Here is a 25220-nt window from a genome sequence, read left to right as displayed (position 1 = left end):
GCTGTGACGTGGTGTCAGCTCCTGCCCTGGGCCCGTTGTCATCCTTTGGAAATCAGTGCTTTTCTGGTGTCCACCCTTGTCACTCGCTGGCTTCTTTTTATACATGAGGGTGACCTTTGTGTGTCACAAGATTACTGTGGTGTCCAAGCTGTAAGATGGCTGTGAAGAGAGGCTGATTGTTTACCAAATTCCCGTAGGACCGAATGTGGACGCTTGTAGGGGTGGGAAATGGGAGCCGTCTGTGCAGAAGGGGTCGGGCCTGTTTTGCTTCATCAGAGAGGCGAGGTGCATCCAGTGAGGTGCTCTGGGGCCCGTCTCATGGGTGACTGATTGGCAGACGCCCACAGCTGATGGCTACACCTCTGGGCGTGGCACGTGACCGGCACCTCAGCCACGTGAGCGCTCTTATTCCTTTGTTTCCGTAGCATTTTTGTTTTGTTTTTTACTTACTGAGCATGGATTTTAAAACTCTGCGGGCAGATCATGCTGCTGTAGGGAGCACAGGAAAAACTGCAGCCACGTCTTTTCTTGGCACAGGCGTGTATCTGTGTGTCTGCCCCCTTACCAGCAAGACCTTGCTGTCGGGTGTTGTTGTTAACTTGTGGCAGGTGATTGGCAGGCACGTTGAGGGTCCTCACTGGGAAACATCTAGTTTCAAACGACAAACGTGCATGTTACAGCACACCCAGGAGATCCCCTGGGCAGCACCCAGGTTGGCTGCGTGTTTTTGCACGGAAGGATGGGCCCTTAGTCCTGCGGAGATCCTGAAACCCGAGTATCTCAGAGCTGGCTTCGGGCCTGTGTGTTTTGCCTGCCTTGCCTCCCAGAAGCGGGTGCTGGCTGCTGAGTCCCGGCGTGGAGTGGTCCCCACTGACAGGTGCTAACTCCCCTTCTCCCCCTCTGCTCCTCCCAGGTTTCTAAGGTCGGCGGAGTCACTCGAATGTCATCTCTGGGTACAAGTGCAGCCAGTGCCAAAAAGATGCGCGAAGTCAGACCTTCACCGTCCAAAACTGTGAAGTACACTGCAACGGTGACGAAGGGGACTGTCACATACACCAAAGCCAAGAGGGAACTGGTCAAGGAAACCAAACCTAATCACCACAAGCCCAGTTCAGCTGTCAACCACACAATCTCAGGGAAAACTGAAAGTAGCAATGCAAAAACCCGAAAACAGGTGCTATCCCTCGGGGGGGCGTCCAAGTCCACCGGGCACACCGTCAATGGCCTCAAGGTCAGTGGCAGGTTGAACCCAAAGTCATGCACTAAGGAGGGCGGGGGGCGGCAGCTGAGGGAGGGTCTGCGGAACTCCAAGCGGAGGCTGGAAGAGGCGCCCCCGGGCGACAAGCCGCAGTCGCCCCCCAAGAAGATGAAGGGGGAGGCGGGTGCCGCGGAGGGTCCCGGCAGGAAGGCGGCCCCGGCCCCCGCGGAGAAGGCGCCGCCTGGCGGCCATGGGAAGAAGGAAGTGCCCGAGCGGAGCCTGGAGAGGAACCGGCCGAAGCGGGTGTCGGCCGGCAAGGGCCCGCCGGGCAGACAAGCACACGGCAAGCCGGACGGCGCCCCCTGTGAAAATCGTTCTACCTCGCAATCGGAGCCCCTGCCCCGGCCGCACGAGGCGGCGGCCAAGGCCGAGAAGGGGGCCGGCAGGGCCGGGTGGGCGGCCATGGACGAGATCCCCGTCTTGAGGCCGTCGGCCAAGGAGTTCCACGACCCGCTCGTCTACATCGAGTCGGTGCGCCCTCAGGTGGAGAAGTACGGCATGTGCAGGGTGATCCCGCCCCCGGACTGGCGGCCCGAGTGCAAGCTCAACGACGAGATGCGCTTCGTCACGCAGATCCAGCACATCCACAAGCTGGGTCGGCGCTGGGGCCCCAATGTGCAGCGGCTGGCCTGCATCAAGAAGCACCTCAGATCTCAGGGCATCACCATGGACGAGCTCCCACTCATAGGTAAGGACACCCCCCCCCCCCCCCCCCCCCCCCCCCACACACACACACATCCCATGGTGTCTGCCCCAGCTTAAGCTTCTCCAGGCCCTTCTTGGCCCGGGAGGAGTCTGAGGCCCCCCTTTCTGCAGGTGCAGGGTGCTCATGACAGGAGGAGGGCTGGTCCTGTGACCCCCGCTCTCACACTCGGCAACCCCTGCTGCCCCGAGCTGCCGGCCGCCTTGCTGAGGCCAGAGTAGTGTCCGGCGAGAGGGGCAGGAACGCTGCCCCCATGCATCTGTCTGCTGGGGGCTGCCTTACCTGAGTTCTGCAGGCTGGGAGGCTTGACCTACAGGAAGTTTTTTCTCACAGTCTGGAGGCTGGAAATCTGAAAGCAAGGTGTTGGCCGGGTTGGTTTCTCCTGAGGCCTCTCCCCTTGGCTTGTGGATGGCCGCCTTCTCCTGTGTCCTCACGTGGTCTTTGGTCTGTGTGCACGTTCTTGAGGTCCCTTCCTCTTGTTACAAGAACACCAGTCATATTGGGTTAGGACCCATGATGGTGATCTCATTTTACTTTAATTACCTCTTTAAGGACCCTGTCTCTAAATATAGCCACACTTTGTGGCCCCGAGGTTAGGACTTCAACATATGACTCTTTGTGGGTAGGGTACATTTCAGCCCATTTATCTCTGTCTGCTTATCTGTCCTTGCATCTCAGTTTTTCTGGTGATTACTGGGCCCTCGTGGAGCCCACGGGTCCGGGAACACTTCTGAGAGCAGGCACAGCTCTGGCTGTCACTGAAGCAGAGCTCTCCTTGGTGACTGCTTTTGTGAACATACACCCAGCTATTGTGAAGACCCTTGGCCCCCAGGCACAGCCCACGGATGGCTCTTGGAATCCGCATTTCCCTCTTCCTCTCCCCTTATTGAGCCTCCAGGATTAACTCACTCTGTCATTGATGTGCAGTTCTACGGAGTGGGGTTCCTTTTGGGTCTGCCAGGTGAGTCACGTGCTTCCCTTCTGGCTCTAGACCCTCGACAGGAACAGGGCATGTCCTTCCTCCAGTTGGAGAGGACAACTTTTTAAAGGCAGGGAGCAGAGGAGATATTATCGGTCATTTAGGTGTCAAGAGTTGGCAGTAAGATAGGGTTCCTTGTAAGATGGAGGTTTCATTATTACTCTCAGCAGGTGAGAATCACTTAAATTGAAAGAATTCTTGGTTTGTGGTCCACTGTCGGGGATGTGGTCAAAGGTGACACAGGGCTGTGGGAACAGGCTGAGGAGGTGCCAGCCTCTCGGGAGCTTGGCGTTGGCCGCGTGGGTGACCAAGAACCTCACCAAGTCGTGGCTGCAGTGGGACGTCTTGGGTCCCCCAGCCTGCCCGGGGGAGGGGGGGACGGCAGGTCTTCTGGGGACAGGTGGTGTGCTCAGGTGATGTCATGAGGGCAGAGAGCGATCTTCCATTCAGAGTGGGTTTCCTTAACCTTGACTCCCGTGGCCCTAGAAGCCGCGAGGACCTGACACTGTGGTGTGTGTGTTCACACCCGTTGCTGTTACCCCAGCTGTGAAGCGTCGTCAGCTTCCAGAAGAGGAGCTGAGCTGGACCGTTAACCGCAGAGGCCTCGGGCTGTGGCTCTGAGCTCAGCCTCCTTGCAGTGTGAGAGACTTGGGAGTTTTGTGTGTGTGTGTGTGTGTGTGGTACGCGGGCCTCTCACTGTTGTGGCCTCTCCCGTTGCGGAGCACAGGCTCCGGACACGCAGGCTCAGCGGCCGTGGCTCACGGGCCCAGCCGCTCCGCGGCATGTGGGATCTTCCCGGACTGGGGCACGAACCTGTGTCCCCTGCATCGGCAGGTGGACTCCCAACCACTGCACCACCAGGGAAGCCCGAGACTTGGTAGTTTTGAAGGAATTTCCCAGAATCCACAGAGCGGCTGCTCCTTCTCTGGGAAGGCGGCACTTTGTCACGTAGCATCCTCGTAGTCCTGAGAACGGGTTGATGATAGCAGGTGAGGAGTGAAATAATGGATTTGCACGTACTGGGTCAGTTTTCTCCGTGCTGTTGAATAGCAGTGATTGCCTCCCTTCTGGTCAGCCTGTGGTCTGAGCTCCTTGGGGTAACTCCCATCCCTCTTCACCTCGGCAAGTCCGGGTGGTGTGCGGGCAGCCCCAGGAGATGCCCCAATTGAGAGCAGGGCCTGGAGTGCATCTTGGAATCTTGGGCTTTAGGCCCCTCCCGGCCAGGGTTGGGGGCAAGTTTCCTCCTCGACGTGGCCCCCACTGCACTGACCACAAGCAGCGCCAGCGTCCCACCAGCACAGTAGATGGACTCGGGCTGCTGCTCGCCCTTCCCTGGCTGAGGCAGCCCTGAGTTGCCCGGCCGCCAGCGTGCACGTGCTGCTCTCAGGAGTCCCGCTGCTTTTCCGTTCGTTTATCTTATATAAACGTATCCCCACCCTTTAAAGAGCTAAACGTTCTTAATGTTTGCTTTGCTCCCCTACCGTTTTGTGGAGTATTTACCTCCTAACAGCCAGTGGACGGTTATTCTGGAAGATTTTCTTCCGCATTTATTGGCCAAAGGGAGGTTGATTTTCCAGGTCCCGCTGAGAGAGTCACTTGGCGGGCATTCAGACACATCTGAGTTTTGACATGCTTTGTACAGTGTGATCAAGGGGCGTAGTGAAAACGAGCCCATACACCTGGGATAAGCAGCCCTCTGTGTGAGTGGTGATGGGAGTAGCTGAGGGACAGACCACCGCCTGCCCTGAGGTGGGTGCTGCCTGCTGCCCGGAAACCCTGGGGCGGGGGGTTGAAAATAAGTTACTGTGTGTGTGTGCGCGTGCGCTGGGGGTGTGGGGGGGGCGTTGGGAGTGAGAACACATGCTGAGTGTGTACACTTTCCGACATCGCAGCTGTTCCGGGTGACCCTGGCTCGTGGGTATGGCTGGGTGGGGCTGTCTACTCAAGCCTTGCCAGCCCCAGCCGGGATGCCCTGTTCCATCACCCTGCCTCCTGGGCTGTGAGAGGTGTGCACCCTGCCCCTGCTCCAGGGGACGCTGGACTCGTCCTCCTCGCGGATCTGCTCGGCCGTCTCTCCTTCCATTCAGCCCTCTGCCTAAGTGTCCTCTCCTCGGGGCTCCCTGCCCTGACCACCCTCCTAAGACAGCCGCCTCTCAGCCTGTCCTGCTCTGTTTATCGTCCTAGTGCCCAAGATGGTCTAAACCCTGTCTCCCTGTAAACTGGATTGTTCTGTTTGCTGCGCTGACCCCAGGGCCTGGCGGCATCTCTGGCACGGGGCACCCATGGACTCTTGGGTGATGGAGGATGGTCTTGTTGACGGGCCTTTTCACTGACTGTCCCTGTGTTTTCCTCCCTCACTGTCCCAGGAGGCTGTGAGCTCGACCTGGCCTGCTTTTTCCGGCTGATTAACGAGATGGGCGGCATGCAGCAAGTGACTGACCTCAAAAAATGGAACAAACTAGCAGACATGCTGCGCATCCCCAAAACCGCCCAGGACCGGCTGGCCAAGCTGCAGGAGGCCTACTGCCAGTACCTGCTCTCCTATGACTCCCTGTCCCCCGAGGAGCACCGGCGCCTGGAGAAGGAGGTGCTGATGGAGAAGGAGAGCCTGGAGAGGCGCAAGGGGCCCCTGGAGGGCCACACGGAGCAGGACTACAACCGCTTCCACCCGCTGCCCCGCTTCGAGCCCAAGAACGGGCTCATTAACGGCGTGGCCCACAGGAACGGCTTCCGCAGCAAGCTGAAGGAGGTGGGCCCTGCACAGCTGAAGACGGGGCGGCGGCGACTCTTTGCTCAGGAAAAGGAGGTGGTGAAGGAGGAGGACGACAGAGGCATCCTCAGCGACTTCCACAAGTGCATATACAAGGTAGGGCCCCTGGGCGGGGCCTGGGCGTGGGGCCTCGGGAGCACATGCGGGCCCGGGGGTCTGCTGCGTCAGGCTCCCGAGACCCGGCAGTCGGCTCTGGCTCCGTTCCTCACAAAGAGAGGCGTCTGCAGTCTGCAGGGGGCTGGGTGTCCGGTCGAGGTTACTGGGCGCCCAGCCAGGGGAGTCGCTTGCCCACCGTGGCCTGGGGCTTCCTGTCCATTAAATGGGTTTGTGTGCGCACGTGTGTGCCCATGTGCCAGGGGTGCAGCCTGGGAGCCACCCCCTCATCCTGGAGTGGCTGCCCGTAGGGGCCAGGCCCTCTGTAGCTCCTGACGGACACGCCCCCACTGCCACCCAGCCTGCCCAGCTTGGCTCTGCCGGCTCCTTTCTGTCCGCCAGCACGGGTCTCCCAGGGAGGGGGAGGGGAGGCTCCCTGCTTCTGCCGCATCCCGTAACCGCCCAGCCATTCCCAGGAGGCGCCCTCTGGGGAGCGCAGTGGCGTCCTGGCTCTGTGTCTGCAGGGCGGTGGGGACCCGGGCTGGGAGAGCGCACAGACTGGGCACTGCCCCTGCACCGCTCCGGCAGCGATCTGCTCCGTAGGCTCCGGGGTTGGGGGGGCCTGTGGAGGCCTTGGTGGTCATGCTCCCGCCGCACGAGCCTGGTCTGGAGACGCGTCGGGCATCTGCGGTTCTGCCCTGAGTTTGGCCTCTTCCCTTTGAGTCCCCACTCCGAGGTCCCACCTCTGGCCACCCTCTGCCTCGCTTCTCATTCTCTCCTAGGCTTGAGTCCTGCCCTCCTTTCTGGAGAGAGATGCCTGCTTGCCTAGAGCTTTTCCTGTTACCGGACCCAGCCAGGGTCGGGTCTCCACAGCTGTGGCCACGGTCTGGTGGCCGTGACAGTGCTCCATGGCACCTCTGTGCGCCGAGGGGCCGGGAGCTCGAGGCTCCAGCTTCTGAGCCCCCTCAGCATCTGGGGGCATTGACTGTTGTGTGCTGGGTGTCATCGCCTTGAATTACAGGCACCTTGCTTTAGGTGACACAAAATCAGGTTCCTTGTAGCAGTTGGAACTTCCTCGTGTAACGAACGGCACGTCAGGGGCGTTTGGACTTGTGCAGCAGTTTCCCTTTTAGTGAGAGCCCTACTTACAGAGCCGAAGAGTAAAAGCAAAGGGCAGGGTCTGCAAGCTGAGTGCTTTGACTGTCCTTCCAAAGGCAAGAAGGGCCTGCCCCCTTCCTAGACCTGCAGCTCTGTTCACGGGGATGCGCCAGCATCGCCTCATTAGGGAGACCCTCCCTGACCACCTGCCTTGCAGCCCTGCCCCTCTGCTTCGGCTCTTCGCACTTAGTGCCACCTCCCAGCTGTTTTGTGTGAGTCAGAGTTCCCCAGGCCGCCACGAGGCCAGGGGCTTTGTCTGTTTTGAGCACTGCTCTATCTTCAGCCCTTAGAACCAGGCGTGTACACAGTAGGTGCTCAGTAAGTACTTCCACAGTCAGGGGGTGAGCATGGCTGGTCAGGGATGAGTGGAGTGCTTGCCTTTAGGACAAAGCGCGTCCGCCATGTGTCACCCCAGTGAGCTTGCCCTTGCTAACATTCCCAGGAAGGGGTGGCGTGCAGGGGTGGGGAGGGGACGTTAGATAATCTGAAGGGCCTGTGTGCTGTCCCAGGGAGGCATGGGGGACGGGGAGTGGCTCCGTGGCAGAGAAGGGCCGGATCCTTCTGTCCCCTGCACATCTACGAGGCCAGGCTGCTCATCTGGCCGGCTCTCACGTGAGGACCCTCAGAGTGGGTGTAGGCGTCGCCCAAGTTTCCTTCCCGGGGTCCCCGGTCCCGAGGTTCAGTCAGTGTCTGACTTGATGCTGTTGGTTTCCCCCGCTGGCCACAGACTTTCTCCTGCCCTTGCCACATTGCACCCGTTGCTCCAGGGAGTGAAAGCAGCTTTTAAGCGGGGCACACTGCAGCGCACCCAGGGCTCCTGTGGGACCCCGTTCTGCTGGCTGAAGCGGGGGTCTGGCCCGGCGCTGGATGGCCAGGGGTCCTCCCACTCTTTTGTTGGCACCGAGGGTCTTTCTCGGGGAGTTTTTCCGCCGCCTCTGCTCGTGTCAACTCAAGACGTGGCCCAGCCCCCGGTCACAGGGGCCCGTGACGAGGTGGCCTGCTTTGGGGTCCTGGCTCTTCTTTGTTTCTTACACTTGACTCCTGTTCTTGTTTTCTTTTCAGGGGAGGTCTGTTTCTCTAACGACTTTTTACCGAACAGCAAGAAATATCCTGAACATGTGCTTCAGCAAGGAGCCCGCACCAGCTGAAATCGAGGTGCGTGCGCTGGGCCGCCCCGGCCCCCCGCTCTGCTCGGAACCAGGGATGGGGCCCCTGGGCCTTCTGGGGGCGGGCAGGCGGAGGGGTCGTGAGCCCGCAGCCCATCGTCTGGGTGCTGGGGGCAGCCAGAAGTTTCAACTCGTGCCGACCCCAACTTGTGCAGGGTTAGCAAAGGTGTAGTGGAGAAAGCGAGCCTCCCCAGCTTCGCCCTGACTCCCCTGGAGCCGAGGCTGTGGCCGGGGGAGAGCCCCAGACAGGCCCCGCCCAGCTGGCCGCCTCTCAACCCTTCTCACCCTGTCCCGTTATGCAAGAGAATGTTTGGAATCCCTTGAAACCCCAGTTGTGCTCTTTGCTCTCTCCTGTTTTTCATTTAACGGGGTTGGCAGGTTGCCATTTCTGTGCTTCTGAGTTGTGTGAGGTTGGAGAGGTGCAAGTGCGTCCTGCGCCCAGGTTGGCGAGCGGCAGTTCGGCGTGAGGCGTGGCCCGGGGCGCCCGGATGCTGACGTAGGTGGGCCTGTGCAGGGAGAGGCCCGACTCCTCTCGCTGGTTCAGGGCGGCTGCTGGCGGAGCATGCAGTGATGCGGACTGCAGCCTGGCTTTTGGTGAACAGCTGGTCTCAGAGCACATCTTTTTCTTCGAAGATATGTGCTTCTTCCTCTCGGTGAAACCATGCTGACCACCAGGGCACCCGGGCCCTGATATGATCGGGTTTCCCGGGAGTGGGCCTTTCAGGACAGTCTGGGTCACCAGGACGCCTGGTCCCCTGCATCTGTGCCGCGTGGGACCCCGCCTCTGATGGTAGCCGTCAGAAGCCCAGGAGGTCCCGCCCTGGTGCTCCGGCCTTGGTTTCCCAGGTTGGTGGATTCCGTGTTCGATTTTGGCATCACCGTCATTGCTTTTAGGCCCCGGGTCTGTACCCTGGGCGGTATCTGTGAACACCACACAGTGGCCTGACCTTTGGCCCTGCCAAATCCATGTTCCATCTACCGCGACGCCAGCGGTGCCCTGATTCTGCGACACGTGGCCGTCACAGTTGCTTCCCGAGTGCCTGTGCCATTTGTGGGAGAAACGTCAGAGGAAAGGAACGCGACTCTGGGGCTGAACACCAGAGGTGGAAAAAGAGGCCTTTGCTTTACAGCGCAGGTCCCTGTCGGGCGTCCCCGAAGGGTAGGGTTGTCACTGTCTGTCGCTTCCTACTCAGGAATTACTTCTCTCTGGAAGCCCAGGTTTCGCTTTAACAGTTGTATAATATCTAAACACAAAGGGAAGATATGCTAAACTCCACCCTTTAAGTCTGGCTGACTTCTAGATCCTGCAGAGAGCCTGGGCCCTCTCCTCGGCCGGTGTCACCATCCTGAGTGCCCCCACCCCCCCACCCCGTAGCGGACGGCCCCCTTCCTCCCCTGCCTCTTTATTCACCCAGCAGAGGTTGGTGTGGGTCTAGGCGGGACTGGCCTGAACCGGTCCCCTCAGACAGACTGCTGCTCCGTCATCCGCTGCCTGCTAGGACGCCTGTTTGAGGAACCCGGGCATTTAATGCTGTCGACGTTCTCCTTGACGCGGGGCATCTGGCCGCCCCCAGGCTGGTTTTGCTGCAGGAGCCACACGGTGGGGTGGTGGCTGACACCGGGGGCTCGTGGGTGAGGCTTCCTCCTCGAAGTGGGGTTCCAGGAAGCAGGGGTGGGTGATGCTGTACTTCTGGAATGATGAGCGGAGACACAGTGAGGGGGGACTGAACCTCTCACCTGCTAGCAGAGCGCATCCCGACCCCCTGTTGCCCTGCAGTCGTTTAGGTCACGCCCATCCCTCCCCCATCTGTTTCGCTGGCTTGGGTCACAGCCTGGGGTTCCGACCCTCGCTTGCAGCCCGCTCAAGACACATGCAGCAGCGTGTGTCTGCTGAGACGCCTGCCTGGGGCTGTGGTCATTATACCTATGGACGGTGGCCGGATGTCTTCAGCCCCTTTGCTGTTATCGCTTTCTCCCTCCCTTTTGTATAAATGATTTTTTTTCTTTTTTTTTTGCGGTACTCGGGCCTCTCACCGTTGTGGCCTCTCCCGTTGCGGAGCACAGGCTCCGGACGCGCAGGCTCAGCGGCCATGGCTCACGGGCCCAGCCGCTCCGCGGCATGTGGGATCTTCCCGGACCAGGGCACGAACCCGCATCCCCTGCATCGGCAGGCGGACTCTCAACCACTGTGCCACCAGGGAAGCCCCTCGTATAAATGATTTTTAATCGTGGTAAAATATGTGTAACGTTTACCATGTTAGCCGTTTTTAAGTGCAGGTCAGTGGCCCTGAAGTCCATTCACGTTGTTTTGTGACCGTCACCACCATCCATTTCCAGAACTTTTCCATCTTCCCAAACTAAAATTCGGTTCCTGTTAAACACTGAGCCCCCGTCCTCCCTCTGCGCAGCCCGTGACACCGCTGCTCTTCTTCCTCTCCGACTTTGACTGTCCTGAGTACCTCATGGGAGTGGAATCACGGTATTTGTCCTTCTGAGACTGGCTTATTCCACTTCACGTGAAGTCCTCGAGGTTCATCCGTGTTGTCACGTGTCCGAGTTGCCCTCCTTTTTGAGGCTGAGGCGTGTTCCGTGGACGTTGAACCTTGTGTTTATCCAGTCGTCCACTATGGATGTGGCCGCCGTGACCGTGGGCGTGCGGTCGTCTGTCTGCAGCCCCGTCCCCCTGCTCCCTAGTGGCTGTTGCTCTAGGCGAAGACGGTCCCTTCGTCTCGCATCGTTGAGTTGAGCTGGGCCCTGCGGCCACGGGCAGCGAGATGGTGCTGACAGCCCTCCCTCTCCCCGCAGCAAGAGTACTGGAGGCTCGTGGAGGAGAAGGACTGCCATGTGGCCGTGCACTGTGGCAAGGTGGACACCAACACCCACGGCAGCGGCTTCCCGGTGGGAAAATCAGAACCGTTTTCAAGGTAACGTCGGACGCTCCTGCCCGTGTCCTGGGGACTGGACAGTGCCCCTCCACGTCCGTCAGTGACGCTCCTGTGCTTTCCTCTGCAGACACGGATGGAACCTCACCGTCCTCCCCAATAACACGGGCTCCATCCTGCGTCACCTTGGTGCTGTGCCTGGTAAGCCTGCCTCGGGTGGCTGTGGACCCAGCTCGCCCCGTCAAGAGCTAGAGGGGAGGGGACTGCGGCGCACGGCGCGTGGAGAGAACTGGGATTGTTAGAGAAGAGAGAGGGGTCAGCATCATGGCTGAAGTCAGTAAAAATGCGGAAAGGTAAACCAAATCGCACATCTAGAAGCTGGGCAGATGTGTAATGGCCAAGCTTTCCACCTTGGCCAATTTCAGAGCTAACGTTCTGACTCTGTGGGGCTACTGCCTCACAGCCGGGAGAGAAACCAGTTGTCCTGGGTGTTGTGGGAAGAAGGGGCCCCTGGAGGAGGTGACCAGCGTGGGTGACTCCACGCTGGCGGGGAGGGGTTACCCCGAACAAAGGGGCCCCGCTTCCTGGCTGGTGGCCAGTTGACAACAGTCGTGGTCGTGTTCCTTGGGCATCTTGCCTCCTGCCTAAAGTCACTAGTTAAGATGTGCTTCCACGACTGTTTTTTGTCACGTGATCTTGGTTTCTGCGTAAGAAGCAGGAAAGAGCAAGTCCCTTCTAATCACTGGCTTTTGTCTGGTTTTGAATCCCATTTCTTTTTCTGGTTTGGGGAGAAGATGCAATTTCTCTTGCTGTCCCCCTGAGACATTGGTCTTCATCCTGCCCTGTCCCCTGTGTTCTAGGAGTGACAATTCCCTGGCTAAATATTGGCATGGTCTTTTCTACCTCATGCTGGTCTCGAGACCAAAACCACCTTCCCTACATTGACTACTTACACACTGGTGCTGACTGCATTTGGTGAGTACGCCGGCCCCAGGCCTCCTGATGCCACCTCACGCTCACTGATGGCTGACAGCCTTGGAGGACTGACTTTGCGGGTTTGTCCCGTGTTCCATGTCTCACCAGCCTGGGGAGCTGTGTTAGAAGTCGAGCTGGTGGAGAATATTTGAATTTGCTCAGGTGATGCTCAGAAACAGACGAGCGTCTGTTCTCAGTGGCCTGCTAACACAGGGGTTTTCTCCTGTGAGGCTTTCCCCTGGTGGTGGTTGATTTCCAGGAGTTCGTTTCATAGCAGGGTCAGAAACAGAGTACAGCAGAAAGCTGGCCAGGAGTGGTGCCCAGTCCACCGACTGCAGAGAAGAGAGTAGGTCTTACTGGAAGTCGAGTTCTGCCGTGGGAGATTTCCGAGTTTGTCTGTTTCCCAGGAAGCCTTCTGCCCGGTTCCCAGGCGTGATCCTTAACTGTAAGGCTCACCAGCCCTGATCCGAGCTGGCTCTTCAGCTCCTTTGTTTACAACGGCAGATGGGAAATCACTGCAAATAATCAGATGTCTTGTCGTCTCACGGGCTACCGGCACCGCATCCATCCCACACTAACTGTGTTTATTGTCCTAATGGGGTGATTAGCATCGTTTATTAAAACAAACAAAGTCTTAGAACTAATGTTCTCCCTCCAGGGAGCCAGTGTGGGCAGCAGTCTGGCCATCAGGACTCGCCCTGCCTTCCGGCTGTGTCAGGGCGAGTGGCGGTCGGTGTAGAGGCGGTCAGGCCCTGTGGTTGATCTTCTGCGGTGGGGCTGGGGTCTCGGGCAGAGCTGAGGGTGGACAGCCGGACGGTCCTGCGCAGGGCGGCTGGCCGCGTGGGCGCTGTGGGTCTCCTCCAGGAGCCACTGAGCCCTGAGCGCCGTTCCCCACGGAGATGCTGCCGGGCAGTGCCGGCCAGTCTGGGTTGAGAGTCACAGGGTCCCACGCAGGCCTGTGACGGGCCCCACCGGACCCTGGTTCCTCATCAGAAAGTGGAGTGACGTGGCCCGCGCCCCGCACGGTGATGGGGTGAAAGTTCGTGGCCCCGGCGGTCGTTGTTCTGCTTGGCCGTTGAGTGAGAGGCAGGGAAACCCTAGGTTCTGTGGGCTGTGTGAAAACTAATCCCTGGAACCTCACTGATGGGGGGTAGAGAGGCGGCCGGATAGGATCAGAGAACTTCATGGTGTGTGGTTTTTCTTAAAACATGTGATTGAGGTTAGAAACCCTGGATTTAAATCACAAATCCCTAACAGAATATGTTGGCATTGAAATAACGAGCATTTAGAAGAAAAGAGCCTTGGACGTGGCGAGTGCCTCCTCTCACTCGGCAGCGGAAGTCAGGACTTGAACCCTCCCCACCAGGCCTGGGCAGCCTGAAGACCTGTCACACGGCTCCGGGGGTGTCAGATGTCCCACTGAAGCCTGTGGACGGCGGGGTTAGGAGGCCCCAGAGGAGGGGGCCTGGGGGAGTCTGCATGTGCCTGCCTCGCGTGCTGACCACTGGCACCAGGATCTCAGGATTTACAGGTGGAAGGTGCGTCCTTGCTGGGTCCTCCTGGGACGTAAGTGGCAGTTCCCATTCTCCTGAGCCCTGGGATCGCACTGAGGGTCCAGGTTCTTCTGGTTGAGTTCGGGCCGCGTTTTCTCCCACCATCTTCCCGGGCTCCTTGGCTCCAGAGCGGGGTCCGTGTTGTCGGAGCCCCAGCCCCTGTGCGGCCGCTCCCTTCACCTGACGCAGGCCCTCGTGGTGCTGGCTGTCCTGCGTGTCTCTTGTGTATTCCACACCACATCCTGGTCCTGCAGCGTCCTCTGTCTGCTACAGAAAAGTGTCAGGTGCCAGCCCAGCGATAAGTCGCAGCTTGGGAGGCTCACGAGAGAGGCTTTTGAGTGTGCGGGTGTGTCTGGATCTGATTTACAGGGGCTCTTAAACATCTGCTTTTGGTTTGAAGGCTTTTTGGCTCACGCATAGGTCAGATCTGCATATAAAAGCTGAGCATGCTTGTCTGCTGCAGGGGCCACAGAGCTGCCCTGGGAGGAGAGACCCTGGGACGCTTACGAGCGGGCCCACCTCCCCTCCTGCGCCCAAGGCCAGTTTCCAGGCTGCTGTTTGCTCATCTCTGGGGGAGCGTGGAGGATGGGCTCCCGGGCAGAGGGTCCTTGTCAACCCCTTCTGCGCTGATTCCAAACCACCCAGGTATTGCATTCCTGCTGAGGAGGAGAACAAGCTCGAGGACGTGGTGCACACCCTGCTGCAAGCCAACGGCACCCCCGGCCTGCAGATGCTGGAGAGCAACGTCATGGTACGGGGCCAAGATGGTGGTGGAGGCTGGGCTTGCGTCAGGTGGCGGGGCCAACGCAGTGGTTTCCTTAACTCACCCTCTTTGTCGACCTGCCCCTCAGAGGTAAAGAGGACAATGAAAAATCAGTCCTCCAGGGATCCAGCATAAGCAAAATGTCCTCTCTTAGGAAAACCAAACTGAAGTGCGTTCCTCTGATTGATGGCCCAGGACACGGGGCTCGTGCTCATGGGGACCTTTGACTCTTTTTTTTTTTTTTTTTTTTTCTTGTAAATGGTGACTGGGCTGGGCTGGGCAGCTGGATGACTGGGCCACCTGGGCTTCTGGTCAGGATCACTCAGGGATAAGCACAGCGGCTGCTGACCCTATTTTCAGACAGTCATGAGCCTGCTGAGCTGCCGGGAACCTCTTTAGCCTAGAATTGTGTTCTGACAACCTGAGCTCAAGGCTTTTCCGGCCTCTGCTGACCCTGCCTGGGTCTCCTCTCGCTCTGGGCCCGCCTCACTCTGGGTTTGGCTCGGAGAAGGTAAGCAGCAGCCCCCGTGCTGTGCACACGGATCCCGGTCCAACCGGTCAGTGCCCGTGGGGACACGGGGCACTCACAGCGGCCATGCCTTTGCCTGAATCGTCGTCACTCTTGGGCCTGTTTAGAACTTCCTACTCCTTTGTGTAGGAGTTACGTCTCTTTATTTTCCAAAGGAGAAACAAAACGTCTTTCATACAAAACGTAATCTGTGTCCGGAGCAGGCTTCAGCCCCGATGCCCCGTCTGGAGGGGCAGGTGGGCTGGCAGGCTGTCGCGGAGAGCGCTCCGGACGGTGGGAGGGAGGCACCCAGCAGGGCGGCCCGTGGTGGGCGCGCGGCTCAGGCCTCGTCTCCACAGATCTCCCCGGAGGTGCTGTGCAGGGAGGGGATCAAGGTGCACAGGACCGTGCAGCAGTGCGGCCAGTTTGTCGTCTGCTTCCCGGCATCCTTTGTGTCCAAAGTCTGCTGCGGCTACAGCGTCTCCGAGACCGTGCACTTCGCCACCACCCAGTGGACGAGTATGGGCTTCGAGACAGCCAAGGTAGGCAGGCGGCCCTTGGCACGCGTTCCCGTACGTGTGTCTGTGTGTAGATAATGTTTAATTTCAGTGAGTCTTGGAAACCTGAGTTGGCTGAGAGTTTGTTTTAGAGAGGGAGAGCTGTTCGAGGTTGACTGTATCATGAAAGCCGTCAAGCTCTGTCACTGACCCACTGCGGTACTGGGAGGTCAGTACTGAAGGCGTTGAAGGCAAACACTGTTCTCGGCTGGCGGAGCCACGAACGAGTACCTGGTGTCTGGTGTCTTTCTCCAGGGAGACACGATTGTCGTACAGTTTTCAATTGCTTTGAATCCAGATGGAATTCAACATCTGAAAATTCAGATAGCGACCCCTCCCCAGTAAAGAAAGCCCTTGACAGCTGCCTAGCGTTGAAAATTCTACCCTAAAGGGACGTGACTGCCCCTTGCAGGAGATGAAACGTCGCCACATAGCTAAGCCATTCTCCATGGAGAAGTTACTCTACCAGATCGCACAAGCGGAAGCGAAAAAGGAAAACGGTCCCACTCTCAGTACCATCTCAGCCCTCTTGGACGAGCTCAGGTAACACAGGACCGCCGGGGCCCAGGCCGGGCGGGATGGGGGTGCGGCCCGTCCTCTGTGGGAAACCGCCGACCACTGGTTCGGAGCTGCAGGGCCCGCTTGGGGCTTGGCCAGCGGGTGAAGACTTCGGGGTGCCGATGCTGCAGGAGGTGCACCCTCTTTGTGGAAATGGACAGGAGGTGGCTCCTGAACCCCTGGCCTCACGGGTCCTTGGTGCCCCTCGCCAGCGAGGAAGGGCCCTGGGAAGGAGCAGACGGGGCAGGAATTGAAGTGACCGTTTGCGTGGCTTCCCATGTGGCCTGCAGAGGCTCAGCGGAGCTGCTGGACGGCACACGATCTTCACGCGCTTGTTGACCCTCTGATTCTGACGTCGGCAGATAGCTTGTCACGTCCGTCCTTGGCCCGGGTGTGGGGGCACCCTGGCTGGCACTGGGCGCTTTGCCCCGGGGTCACCGCAGGCAGGGCCCGGCCATCCGAGAGCCCTTGGGGGTGGTCTGGCCTTTCAACTTCGTGCGCAGGCCCCAGGTGGGGAAGCTGGGCCCCGAGGTCCCGCGGCCCAGCCGCTCGGCACCCTGAGCCTCGTGTGTCTGGACAGGGACACGGAGCTGCGGCAGCGGCGGCAGCTGTTCGAGGCTGGCCTCCACTCCTCCGCCCGCTACGGCAGCCACGAGGGCAGCAGTGCCGCGCCCGACGGGAAGAAAAAGCCTCGGAAGTGGCTGCAGCTGGAGACCTCGGAGAGGAGGTGTCAGATCTGTCAGCACCTGTGCTACCTGTCCATGGTGAGCCCACGCCTCCCTCACGGCCGCTGCGCCATCTCCCTGACCCCCAGCTCTGCCTTTCTCTGTCCCCTGCCCATCCTCCCTCAAGCAGCTGCCCTGCGGAGACGTGTTCCCCCGACCGCCCCGCCCCGGTCTCTTTCCTTGTCTCTTTTACCTTCTCTTCAGCCCTGATCTTGCTGCCCCATGGACTCAGAAATCTGTCTGGTTCAAGCAGCATCTCCTATCCCCAGCCTCCCTGTGCCTGCTCCTGGCTGGAAGGCGGCCCCCTGAACTGCCACAGTCCAGCCCGTCTGCCTTCCTTCCTGGTCGCTCCTGCAGCCTCCTTGAGGGGCTGACCCAGCCCAGCCTGGGGCTGTGTTACATGCTTAGCGTCCCCTGTGCCGACCCCATCCCAGGCCAGAGGCGACCCCGTCCAGAAGCCTTGCTGGACGGCCATCTGGACAGTGCAGACCCACCTCTCGCTTCCCGTGGGCAGCTGCCCTGACACAGGTCTCTGTAAACGCAGGAACGCCCCCCGCTGCTGTGGCCTCAGCCGGTGCCATTGCCCTCTACCTGCCTGTGCAGAATCCCCCTCCCCAGAGAGAAGCTTAGGTAGTAAGTGCCCGCCCCATGCCCTGCGCAATGTCCCACTCGTGCATCCCCACCAGCCCCACGTGGCCACCGAGGTGCAGAGTGGCAAGCGTGTCCCAGGTCTGACCCTTGGCCTCCTGGCCATGTGTCGCGTGACTGTGATGCCGTCTCACCCCCTCGCCCTGCGTCCCCGGCATGCCTCTGGCTGCCCTGCAGAGAAGAGGGGACTATGTGGCCACTCCCGCTGAGCCAGATGCCCTTTGTCACACATGAGACGTCAGAGCACGGGAGGAATACTGTAATAGTTGGCTAGGGCTGCCATGTCAGAGCACCACCGACTGCTGCCTTGAGCAACAGAAGTCCCTTTTTTCATAGTTCTAGAGGCTGGAAGTCCAAGATCAATGTGTCACCAGGGTTGGCTCCCTCTGAGGCCTCTCCTTGGATCATAGATGGTCGCTTTTCCCTGTGGCACAGTGGTTGTGCCATCAGGGACTCACAGGGCCTTTCCTCTGTGTGCTTCTGTGTGTTAATCTCTTGTTAAAAGGATGTAAGTCATATTGGACTAGAACCCACCCTTACGACCTCAGTTTCCCTGATTATGTCTTTGAAGGTCCTCTCTCCAAATAAGTCACCTCTGGAGTTACTGAGGGTTAGGACTTCCATGTCTGAATTTGGGGAGGGGGTTAATAATTCCGTCCATAACAACCACGCATCCCACTTTACATATTTTCTTCTATCTAGCTTTCTTTTCCCAGAGGCTTTTTAGAGGATACAGTCAAGAATCAAGCTGTCTTTAAAACAAACAAGTCATAAGAATTTCCCCAGATCTTAAAAATGTTTTGTGAATATCGCTCATAAAAGCTGCATAGTTCTGTGTTCGTTCCTCTTGCATTAGAATGGAGTTATTCTCGTGGGAAACAATCATCATGTATTTCCCATGAGCCTGGGTGACTCTGCTGTGACCTCATGTGGCCCTGGTCCCTTCCCGTGGGCTCCAGAAACGGCAGGGTGTGGGCTCATTTTTAGGCTCTCCCTCCGAAAGCTGTACCTTGAGAGTTGTCACCAGGATTTCTTAGCCAGAATGGTATGTTAAAAAGCACATATCCTGAATACATAGGTAAAAATTGAGGTTTTATTTATATACGCTTTTCATTGCTTAGGTACTAAGGGGTTTATATGTTTTTGTTCACTGTTTCGTATGTATGTCTGTTCCCGTCCTTAGCCCCGGGTGATGTGTTTGTGCCAATAAGTGTCATTTCCTTATTCCTACAGCTTATTTTTTTTTGTTTCTTTTTTTTATAAATTTATTTACTTATATTTATTTATTTATTTTTGGCTGCATCGGGTCTCTGTTGCTGCGCTTGGGCTTCCTCTTCGTTGCGGTGCGCAGGCCTCTCGTTGCGGAGCACGGGCTCTAGGCGCGCAGGCTTCAGTAGTTGTGGTGCGTGGGCTCAGTAGTTGTGGCTCACGGGCTCTAGGTGCACGGGCTCACTAGTTGTGGCGCACGGGCTTAGTTGCTCTGCAGCATGTGGGATCCTCCCGGACCAGGGATCGAACCCGTGTCCCCTGCATTGGCAGGCAGATTCCCAACCACTGTGCCACCAGGGAAGTCCCCAGCTTGTTTTCTTGTCTTTGCTTAGCATCAATGAAGATAAGAAACCTAGTTCTTCCCGTTGAATCCTTATGAAAAGACCTGTGATTCTTTGCATCTGGTGTGTCAAGGCAGCATTTTTGCATTGTTTACACTGAGGGAGACCAGGACCGGGAGTCAGGATTGGGGTGAGGGATGCCCCCCCTGCCCACACACACACAGCTCTGAGCATCTGCGGGGCCTCGGCCCATCCCTGGTGCCAGTGCATCCTCAGGGCACTGGAGATTCAGGCTTGCGTGGCAAGGATCAGGAACCGTGCTGGCTGGAGTGTGGACAGGGGTGCTGCCTCCCGAGGTGGTATAAGCCAGCTGGACCAACCGAGCCGCCCAAGAGCAGGAGGAACGCGCGTTGTCGCCGAAGCGTCCAGGGTGTGACCATTCTGGCACCTCCTGTACCAGCGTAGTTTGAACCAGAAGCCTCAGGAGCCCTCAGAACCCTCAGCCCCCGTCCACCAGCCCGCCGCGCTCAGACCCTCTGGCGGGAAAGTGCACAGCAGCCAAGGGGGCCCTCGAGGCCTTTGGGTGCAGCTTGGAGATGGTCACTCACTTGTTTCCTGGTTGACGATCCCGGTGACGTGTGGCTGTTCTCGTCAGTATCCCACGTCTCTGGGTCCCAGACGCCCCTGGCCTGGGCGGTGGCCTGGCACACGCTGCTCCCGGGACACCTCCCTGTCCCCCATCCCCGAGTCCCTTCAGCCTCGGTGCCTCTCGTCCCGCAGGTCGTGCAGGAGAACGAGAATGTGGTCTTCTGCCTGGAGTGTGCCCTGCGCCACGTGGAGAAGCAGAAGTCCTGCCGCGGCCTGAAGCTCATGTACCGCTACGACGAGGTCAGTGCCTCGCGGGTGGCAGCGGCCCCCCGCCCGCGTGGTCCGTGTCACAGCTCGTCGTGACCGCGTGCAGCCGGCCTGGTTCCAGGTGCCTTCTGGCCGGACGGTGCCTGACGTGGTGGGAAGGTAGCCCCTTGCGCCAAGGTGGGGGAGTGGGCAGGTCTGGCTCGAGCTCCACTGGCCTGGAGAAACCAGGAGCTGAGGCTGCAGGGACTTTTGTCCTTGTCCGCACTTTGTCGTGCCCCAGCGAGCCCGTCCGCAGCGCGCTCAGCTCTGCTTTCCCTCCTGGCCTCGGTGCCTCCGTTCATAAGGAGTTCGGTTTCAGGGCGTGGCTGCCCCACTGTCTGGAGGGGACCGTGCCTTCATCTCCAGTCGGGGCCCAGAACAGACCGAGACCGAAATCGGCAGGGCCAAGCCAGGGCTCCCCTTCCCTCCAGGCCGAGGGCCGCTTCGGGGGCCTTGCGGCTGCGTCCCTCTGGTCTCTGTCCTCAGAGCAGCCCGGGACTCGGCCTGAGGATCCTTCCTGGCCCCAGCCCCGCGGGGCCGTGCCCGTCTGCCCGTGTCGGCGTCCCTCCCCCGCAGCTCCCAGCGGTTCTGCTGTGGGTCTGCGCGTGGTGAACTTCAGAGCCTGCGGCCACTTGCTGAGCTATGGGCAGCGCCCGAGGGGGCGGCCCTGGGAGCGCCCGCGCCCTTGTCCTTACCCCGGGGCCTCGGCAGACGCGGAGCCTTTCACTGTTTGCTCCTGAAGGCTTCAACTTCTGAATAAATCCCAGTTCCACCCTCTCTGAAAACCGCAGCCGTCCGCAGAGGCAGGTCCGTATGAGGTGCTTTCTGTGTTGGCTGGTCTCCACTGCCCGTTAGGTGCCCCCATGGGGAGGGCGCTTCTTCAGCCGGCACGGAGCACTGAGGGCTCCGCTTCCAGAGCAGCCTTTCTTGTCTCGTCACGTGTGTTTTACGTGCTTCCAGGCTGCTCTGCGATTGCGTTTCCGGGTACAAGCTCGCAGCTCCGGAGACACGTGGCCCTTTTTTTGGGGGGGGTCACCTTGGGAGACTGCTCTGGGGACCCCGTTGCCCCTCTTGGCCCACCCTCTTCCAGAGAAGCGTCCTCCTCCCTGTGGTGTCTGGCCGTGAGCCCCTCTCTGAGGGTGGAACCTGCCGGCTCTCCCATCCCCACTGCCCCCGAAACCTGGGGCCGACAGTCCCACGTAAGGCGGCCTCATCCGGCCATCACACATGGCAGCCCCGGGCAGGGCTGGGCCGGGTGCCCCGGGAGGCGATGGGGGCACCCGTGGGGTCTCAGGCTGTGGTCAGACTTGATCAGAAGCCTTTGGCTAAATTGTAAGATTGGAAAGCTGAAAATAGATCTCTTTGCATCTTCTTTGTTTTTAAAGAGCATGTTCAGCGAAGGCAATAACCACTTTCCCCTCCCTGCTTCTTCACTTGAACAGCAAATGTCAGAACACGGTTAAAAATAAACCCTCGTGTCTGAGTCAGAGCATCTCTGGCAACTCGCAGGGTACAGCCGGCGGCGCTGGGGCTTCTCGAGATGATTCTGAAGCTCGACAAAACGTGGGTTAGTTTCCACCTCCAGCCCATCTTGGAGCTAGGTGTCTTGATGTGACCAAAATCCTGGAAAAGAATCACATATGTAGTAGGGTCTGTCGGTCTGAAGCTTAATCATTGGTTCTCACGCATAGGGAAAAGGTTTTGTCAGCCTCCTACTTTGCCAGTGGCCTGTTTTAGTAAATGAAAATCACAAGTCAGTTCCCTGTTGAGTTGAACTGTATTTTTTTTTTTTTTTTTTTTTTTTTAATTGGGGAATTTTCAGCTCTGGGTTGGATCTCAGAAATGGCTTTTGAGAGCACAGCTCTGGTCTGAGCCCTGGTGCCCGGCAGTCAGACCCCTCTGTCCAGCTGTTCGGTCCCACAGGTGCAGGCGGGCGGGCGGCTGCCTCCTCGGACCCCCTGCTGCCCAGGTGGCTTTAGCCGCAGGTAACTGGGCTTTACTGAAGCTCATCTGTTCTTCATTAGCATGGGTATCCCAAGTGCTTTAAGTGGCCCAACGCTGTCTGCAGTGCCTGGGAGCAGGCCTGGGCCCGGACTAGGCTGACCCTCAGGCTTGAGTGAAGGAGTGGCCTCCTGTCCCCGTGTCCTCCTGGTCTGTCCGTCCCTGGCTCCAGCAGGTGCTCCGCAGTGTATGTCAGAACATGGGCCATTTTAATACTCCTCCACGTGGTTTCTTTTAAAACTGGATGGTTGCGAGTTGTGTTAAAGTTACAGATGTATTTTTGACGCCAACAGATAGATGGTTCTCTTGTGCGTTTGTTCTCTCCCCTTCGCTGAGGAGGGAATGAGAAACGTTTATAGACACGTGTTTGTATTCATCTGCAAGAGCAGGTTAAGTAGGTTCCAGAGTAGCCAGAGAGAGCAACAAGCAGCCCCCAGGCATTTGTCACCGTGCAGGGAGCCAGGTGAGGGGCCCTGGGCCCTCAGGCCTGAGTCTGCCCTCACTTCCCAGCCCTCCCCTTCCTGCTGGGGCCCCGGGCGGCCTCTCAGCCCCGAGGAGGCGCCCAGGTGGCGGCAGCAGGAAGCCTGCTGCTGTGTTGTCTCGGCGGCGAGGGACCTCGTGGACACGGGTGAAGGTACAGACCAGATGGGAAAGCAGCTCTAAGGAAACAGCCCCACACTTACTCTGGTTTCGGGGGCTGCAGGTATTTCAGGGCTTTCAGCTCGTGAACGTTTGGACTTTACAGCCACCAGGGGGCGCTCCTGGGCTCCCTGGAGGGGGAAGTGGGGTTAGGAAGCTGCCCATCAGGAAAGGACCTGGCGTACCGTTTCCTTGGCTTCCAGATGAGAAAAGGCAGGTTTCTCCCCGAGGAGGAGTGTTTCGTTTAGGTGCCTGTCCAGGGGACCTCGGTCTCGGGAAGTTGTTGTCCTAACCAGCTCCCAGGCCGCCGCACCCGGGAACCTCGGGGCGGATTTCCAAGGCCACCCAGCCCTCCCCACCCCACCCCCTCGGTGCCGCTCTGACGTGGTTTGATGAAGGTGACTCCCTGGGGGGTCCTGGCGACGCTCTTCCGTTGGCTAATCCTGTGTCTTCCTTTCAACCCGAAACAGGAACAAATTATCAGCCTGGTCAATCAGATCTGTGGCAAGGTATCTGGTAAAAACGGCAGCATTGAGAACTGTCTCGGTAAACCCACACCAAAAAGAGGGCCCCGCAAGAGAGCGACGGTGGACGTGCCGCCCTCCCGGCTCGCCGCTGCCTCCTCCTCGTGAAGACGCCAGCACCCTGGGCTGGGGATAGATATTTTTCTGTAATTATTATATTCTAGTTTGGAGTACTGGCTGTAGGATACAAGCTGTCTTTGCACTAGCTCTGAAGAAGATTTTCTTCTGGTTTTAGAGAACTAATTTTGTTTTAGCATTAAACTGTTGAACTTTTTTTGTACTTAGAATACCTAGATACTGCAGTCAGATTTTTGAAACTGCCGTATATTCACTGTTTTAAAACCCTTGAGGGGCTGTTATTAATTTGTATCGCCCCTTGTGGCTGACAAAAGCCTTTTTTGTTTGATTTTTGTTTGTGGTTTTTTTTTTTTTTGTTTTTTTGTTTTTTGTTTTTTTTTGTAATTGTTGGGGGAAAAAAAGGCTTTTTTAACCCAGTTTTGAAGAGGGTAAAGTTTGGAGAACAAATTTTAAAACCATCAGTAATGTGAGCAGATTTTTTTCTAGAGAGGAAAAGGGATAGGAGACACACACACACACACACACACACACACACACACAAAACTTGAAAGAAATGGCTTTACTTTGGCTGTCTTTTCTTCTGTCGTGCGCAGGACGAGTTTGTTAAAACCGGAGAATCCCCATTTTGTTTCTTTGGGTGGTTATGGCAGCTGAAGGTGGACGTTGTTTCCTAACCATAGGCAAAATGAGGTCGGAGTGACTAGGTTCTCTTTACCAGCACATCACTATGCATCTGCTTAAGGAAAAAAAGGAAAGAGAAGAAAAAGACTGCCTGCCTTGGAGGGGGTCACGTGAGGGAAACCCGTGCCTGATTTCATTAGGAAATCCATTCTGTTATTTTTTGGTGCTGTTGGCTACTTTATCAAAAAACCCTTCAATAGCATCCTTAAAAAAAAAAAAAGGAAAAAAGTGATCGAAGCCGTTAAGTGCTTCTTTGTCATGGATGTGCAATCTTCCTAACATTCCGTCTTCGTCGCAACAGCTTGTTGTTTTACGCCTTCACAGGTCAGCATTAATCTTTCTTTTTAAACTCAGTTCTGTTGGCGATCACATCTAGAGCCACTAGGAGGTCTGCCGTTCTTTTTGAATGTGAAAATGTATCTGCGCTCATCTGGTCTGTTTTTTCTCTTCATGTTGTAACAAAAAGAAAAAAAAAAAATCCCATCCCTTTTGTACATACGCCTGTAAATTGTTTTAAATACTTGAGCCTTTTTCTGGGTGGGGAGGGGAGGGGTGAGAAGACGAGATGAAGAAAAGCCTTACACTTCAGTTTCTTCATCGGTTGGATTGGATGCTTACAGGGTTTTTCTTGTAACATTTATAAGTGCTGCTTACATCACTGAACAACAACAACAAAAATAATAATGGAGTAGCTGTTGCCCTTCTCCGGTTGTGTGTACAGTATGTGTGGAATAAAAAAGGGAAACTGTTTTCACAAGCTGTTCTTTGTTTCATAATTGGATGCACCAATCCCGCAGCTGCCCGTGTTGCACTGAGCTCGCCGGTGGGGCTGTCTTGTCAGGAGCGTCCTGTGACACTTTGTCTGTTGTCGTTGGCAGAAGACTGAACTGTGTTGGAATATTTAACAATGACATGAGCAGAGTCGTGTTTTCCAATGTGCTTGTCTGGGTCTCGTGGCCTTGCTGTGTGCTCTTGCCCTCTGTCTGGACAGTGAGCTTCTGCCTCCGGCTTACGGTCTGACCTTTAATTTATTAGCGCTGCTCTGCACCCCTCCCCCGGGAGGGAAGACTTCCTGTTGTTTATTGCCAGTTTTTTGTTTACTTTTCAGGTTTGTACTACAAGGTTTAATAATAAAAACAAAGTTTTTTGGACACTTGTTTGTCTTGTGGAAGAGAGTGAATGAAATGAGGTGTTTTCTGATAAACGGGCTGAGGGGGTCTGTCCCACTGGCCAGGGAGTAGAGTGAACACTGAATCTTAATCTCACTTTCCCTCAGCTGGTAGTTACCTGGATGGCCTCTGAACAAAAACCAAATGGCTGCTGTTTGCCTCTCATTTTCTGTGGGGCCCCTGGACACCAGCAGGCAGCGTGGCCACGAGGGTGCAGGGCCGCAGCCGCCCCTCCTCGTGCCAGCCTGCCCCTCGTCTGCGGGCTGTGAGCGAGCAGGGAGAGGGGAAAACACGTCCCTGGGGGAGCGGGGTCCCGCCAGGAGCAATGGCCTGTGGGCTTGGCTTCGGTTTCTCTCTCTTCCTCGGGGCCCGGGTGTGTGCTCTATTA

The 25220-nt window shown here is 57.5% G+C and overlaps 1 protein-coding gene across 1 annotated transcript in view; it reads left to right on the top strand.

Annotated features, from left to right (window-relative positions):
* The window catches only part of JARID2 (jumonji and AT-rich interaction domain containing 2), a 127410-nt gene extending 104398 nt beyond the window's left edge, over nt 1–23012 (top strand). Inside the window, exons 6-17 of the mRNA XM_065886008.1 lie at nt 914–1946; nt 5307–5806; nt 8024–8116; nt 10933–11051; nt 11140–11210; nt 11870–11984; nt 14183–14288; nt 15168–15350; nt 15778–15908; nt 16504–16687; nt 19627–19734; nt 22851–23012. Of these exons, the coding sequence (XP_065742080.1) occupies nt 914–1946; nt 5307–5806; nt 8024–8116; nt 10933–11051; nt 11140–11210; nt 11870–11984; nt 14183–14288; nt 15168–15350; nt 15778–15908; nt 16504–16687; nt 19627–19734; nt 22851–23012 (2805 nt within the window). The remainder of the gene's footprint in view (nt 1–913; nt 1947–5306; nt 5807–8023; nt 8117–10932; nt 11052–11139; nt 11211–11869; nt 11985–14182; nt 14289–15167; nt 15351–15777; nt 15909–16503; nt 16688–19626; nt 19735–22850) is intronic.
* Nucleotides 23013–25220: the final 2208 nt, after the last annotated feature.

The sequence above is a fragment of the Phocoena phocoena genome, chromosome 10, assembly GCF_963924675.1.
Source record: "Phocoena phocoena chromosome 10, mPhoPho1.1, whole genome shotgun sequence".
Classification (NCBI taxonomy): Eukaryota; Metazoa; Chordata; class Mammalia; order Artiodactyla; family Phocoenidae; genus Phocoena; species Phocoena phocoena.
The sequence above is the reverse complement of the archived record's forward strand: the minus strand, read 5'-3'. Positions and strand labels throughout refer to the sequence as shown.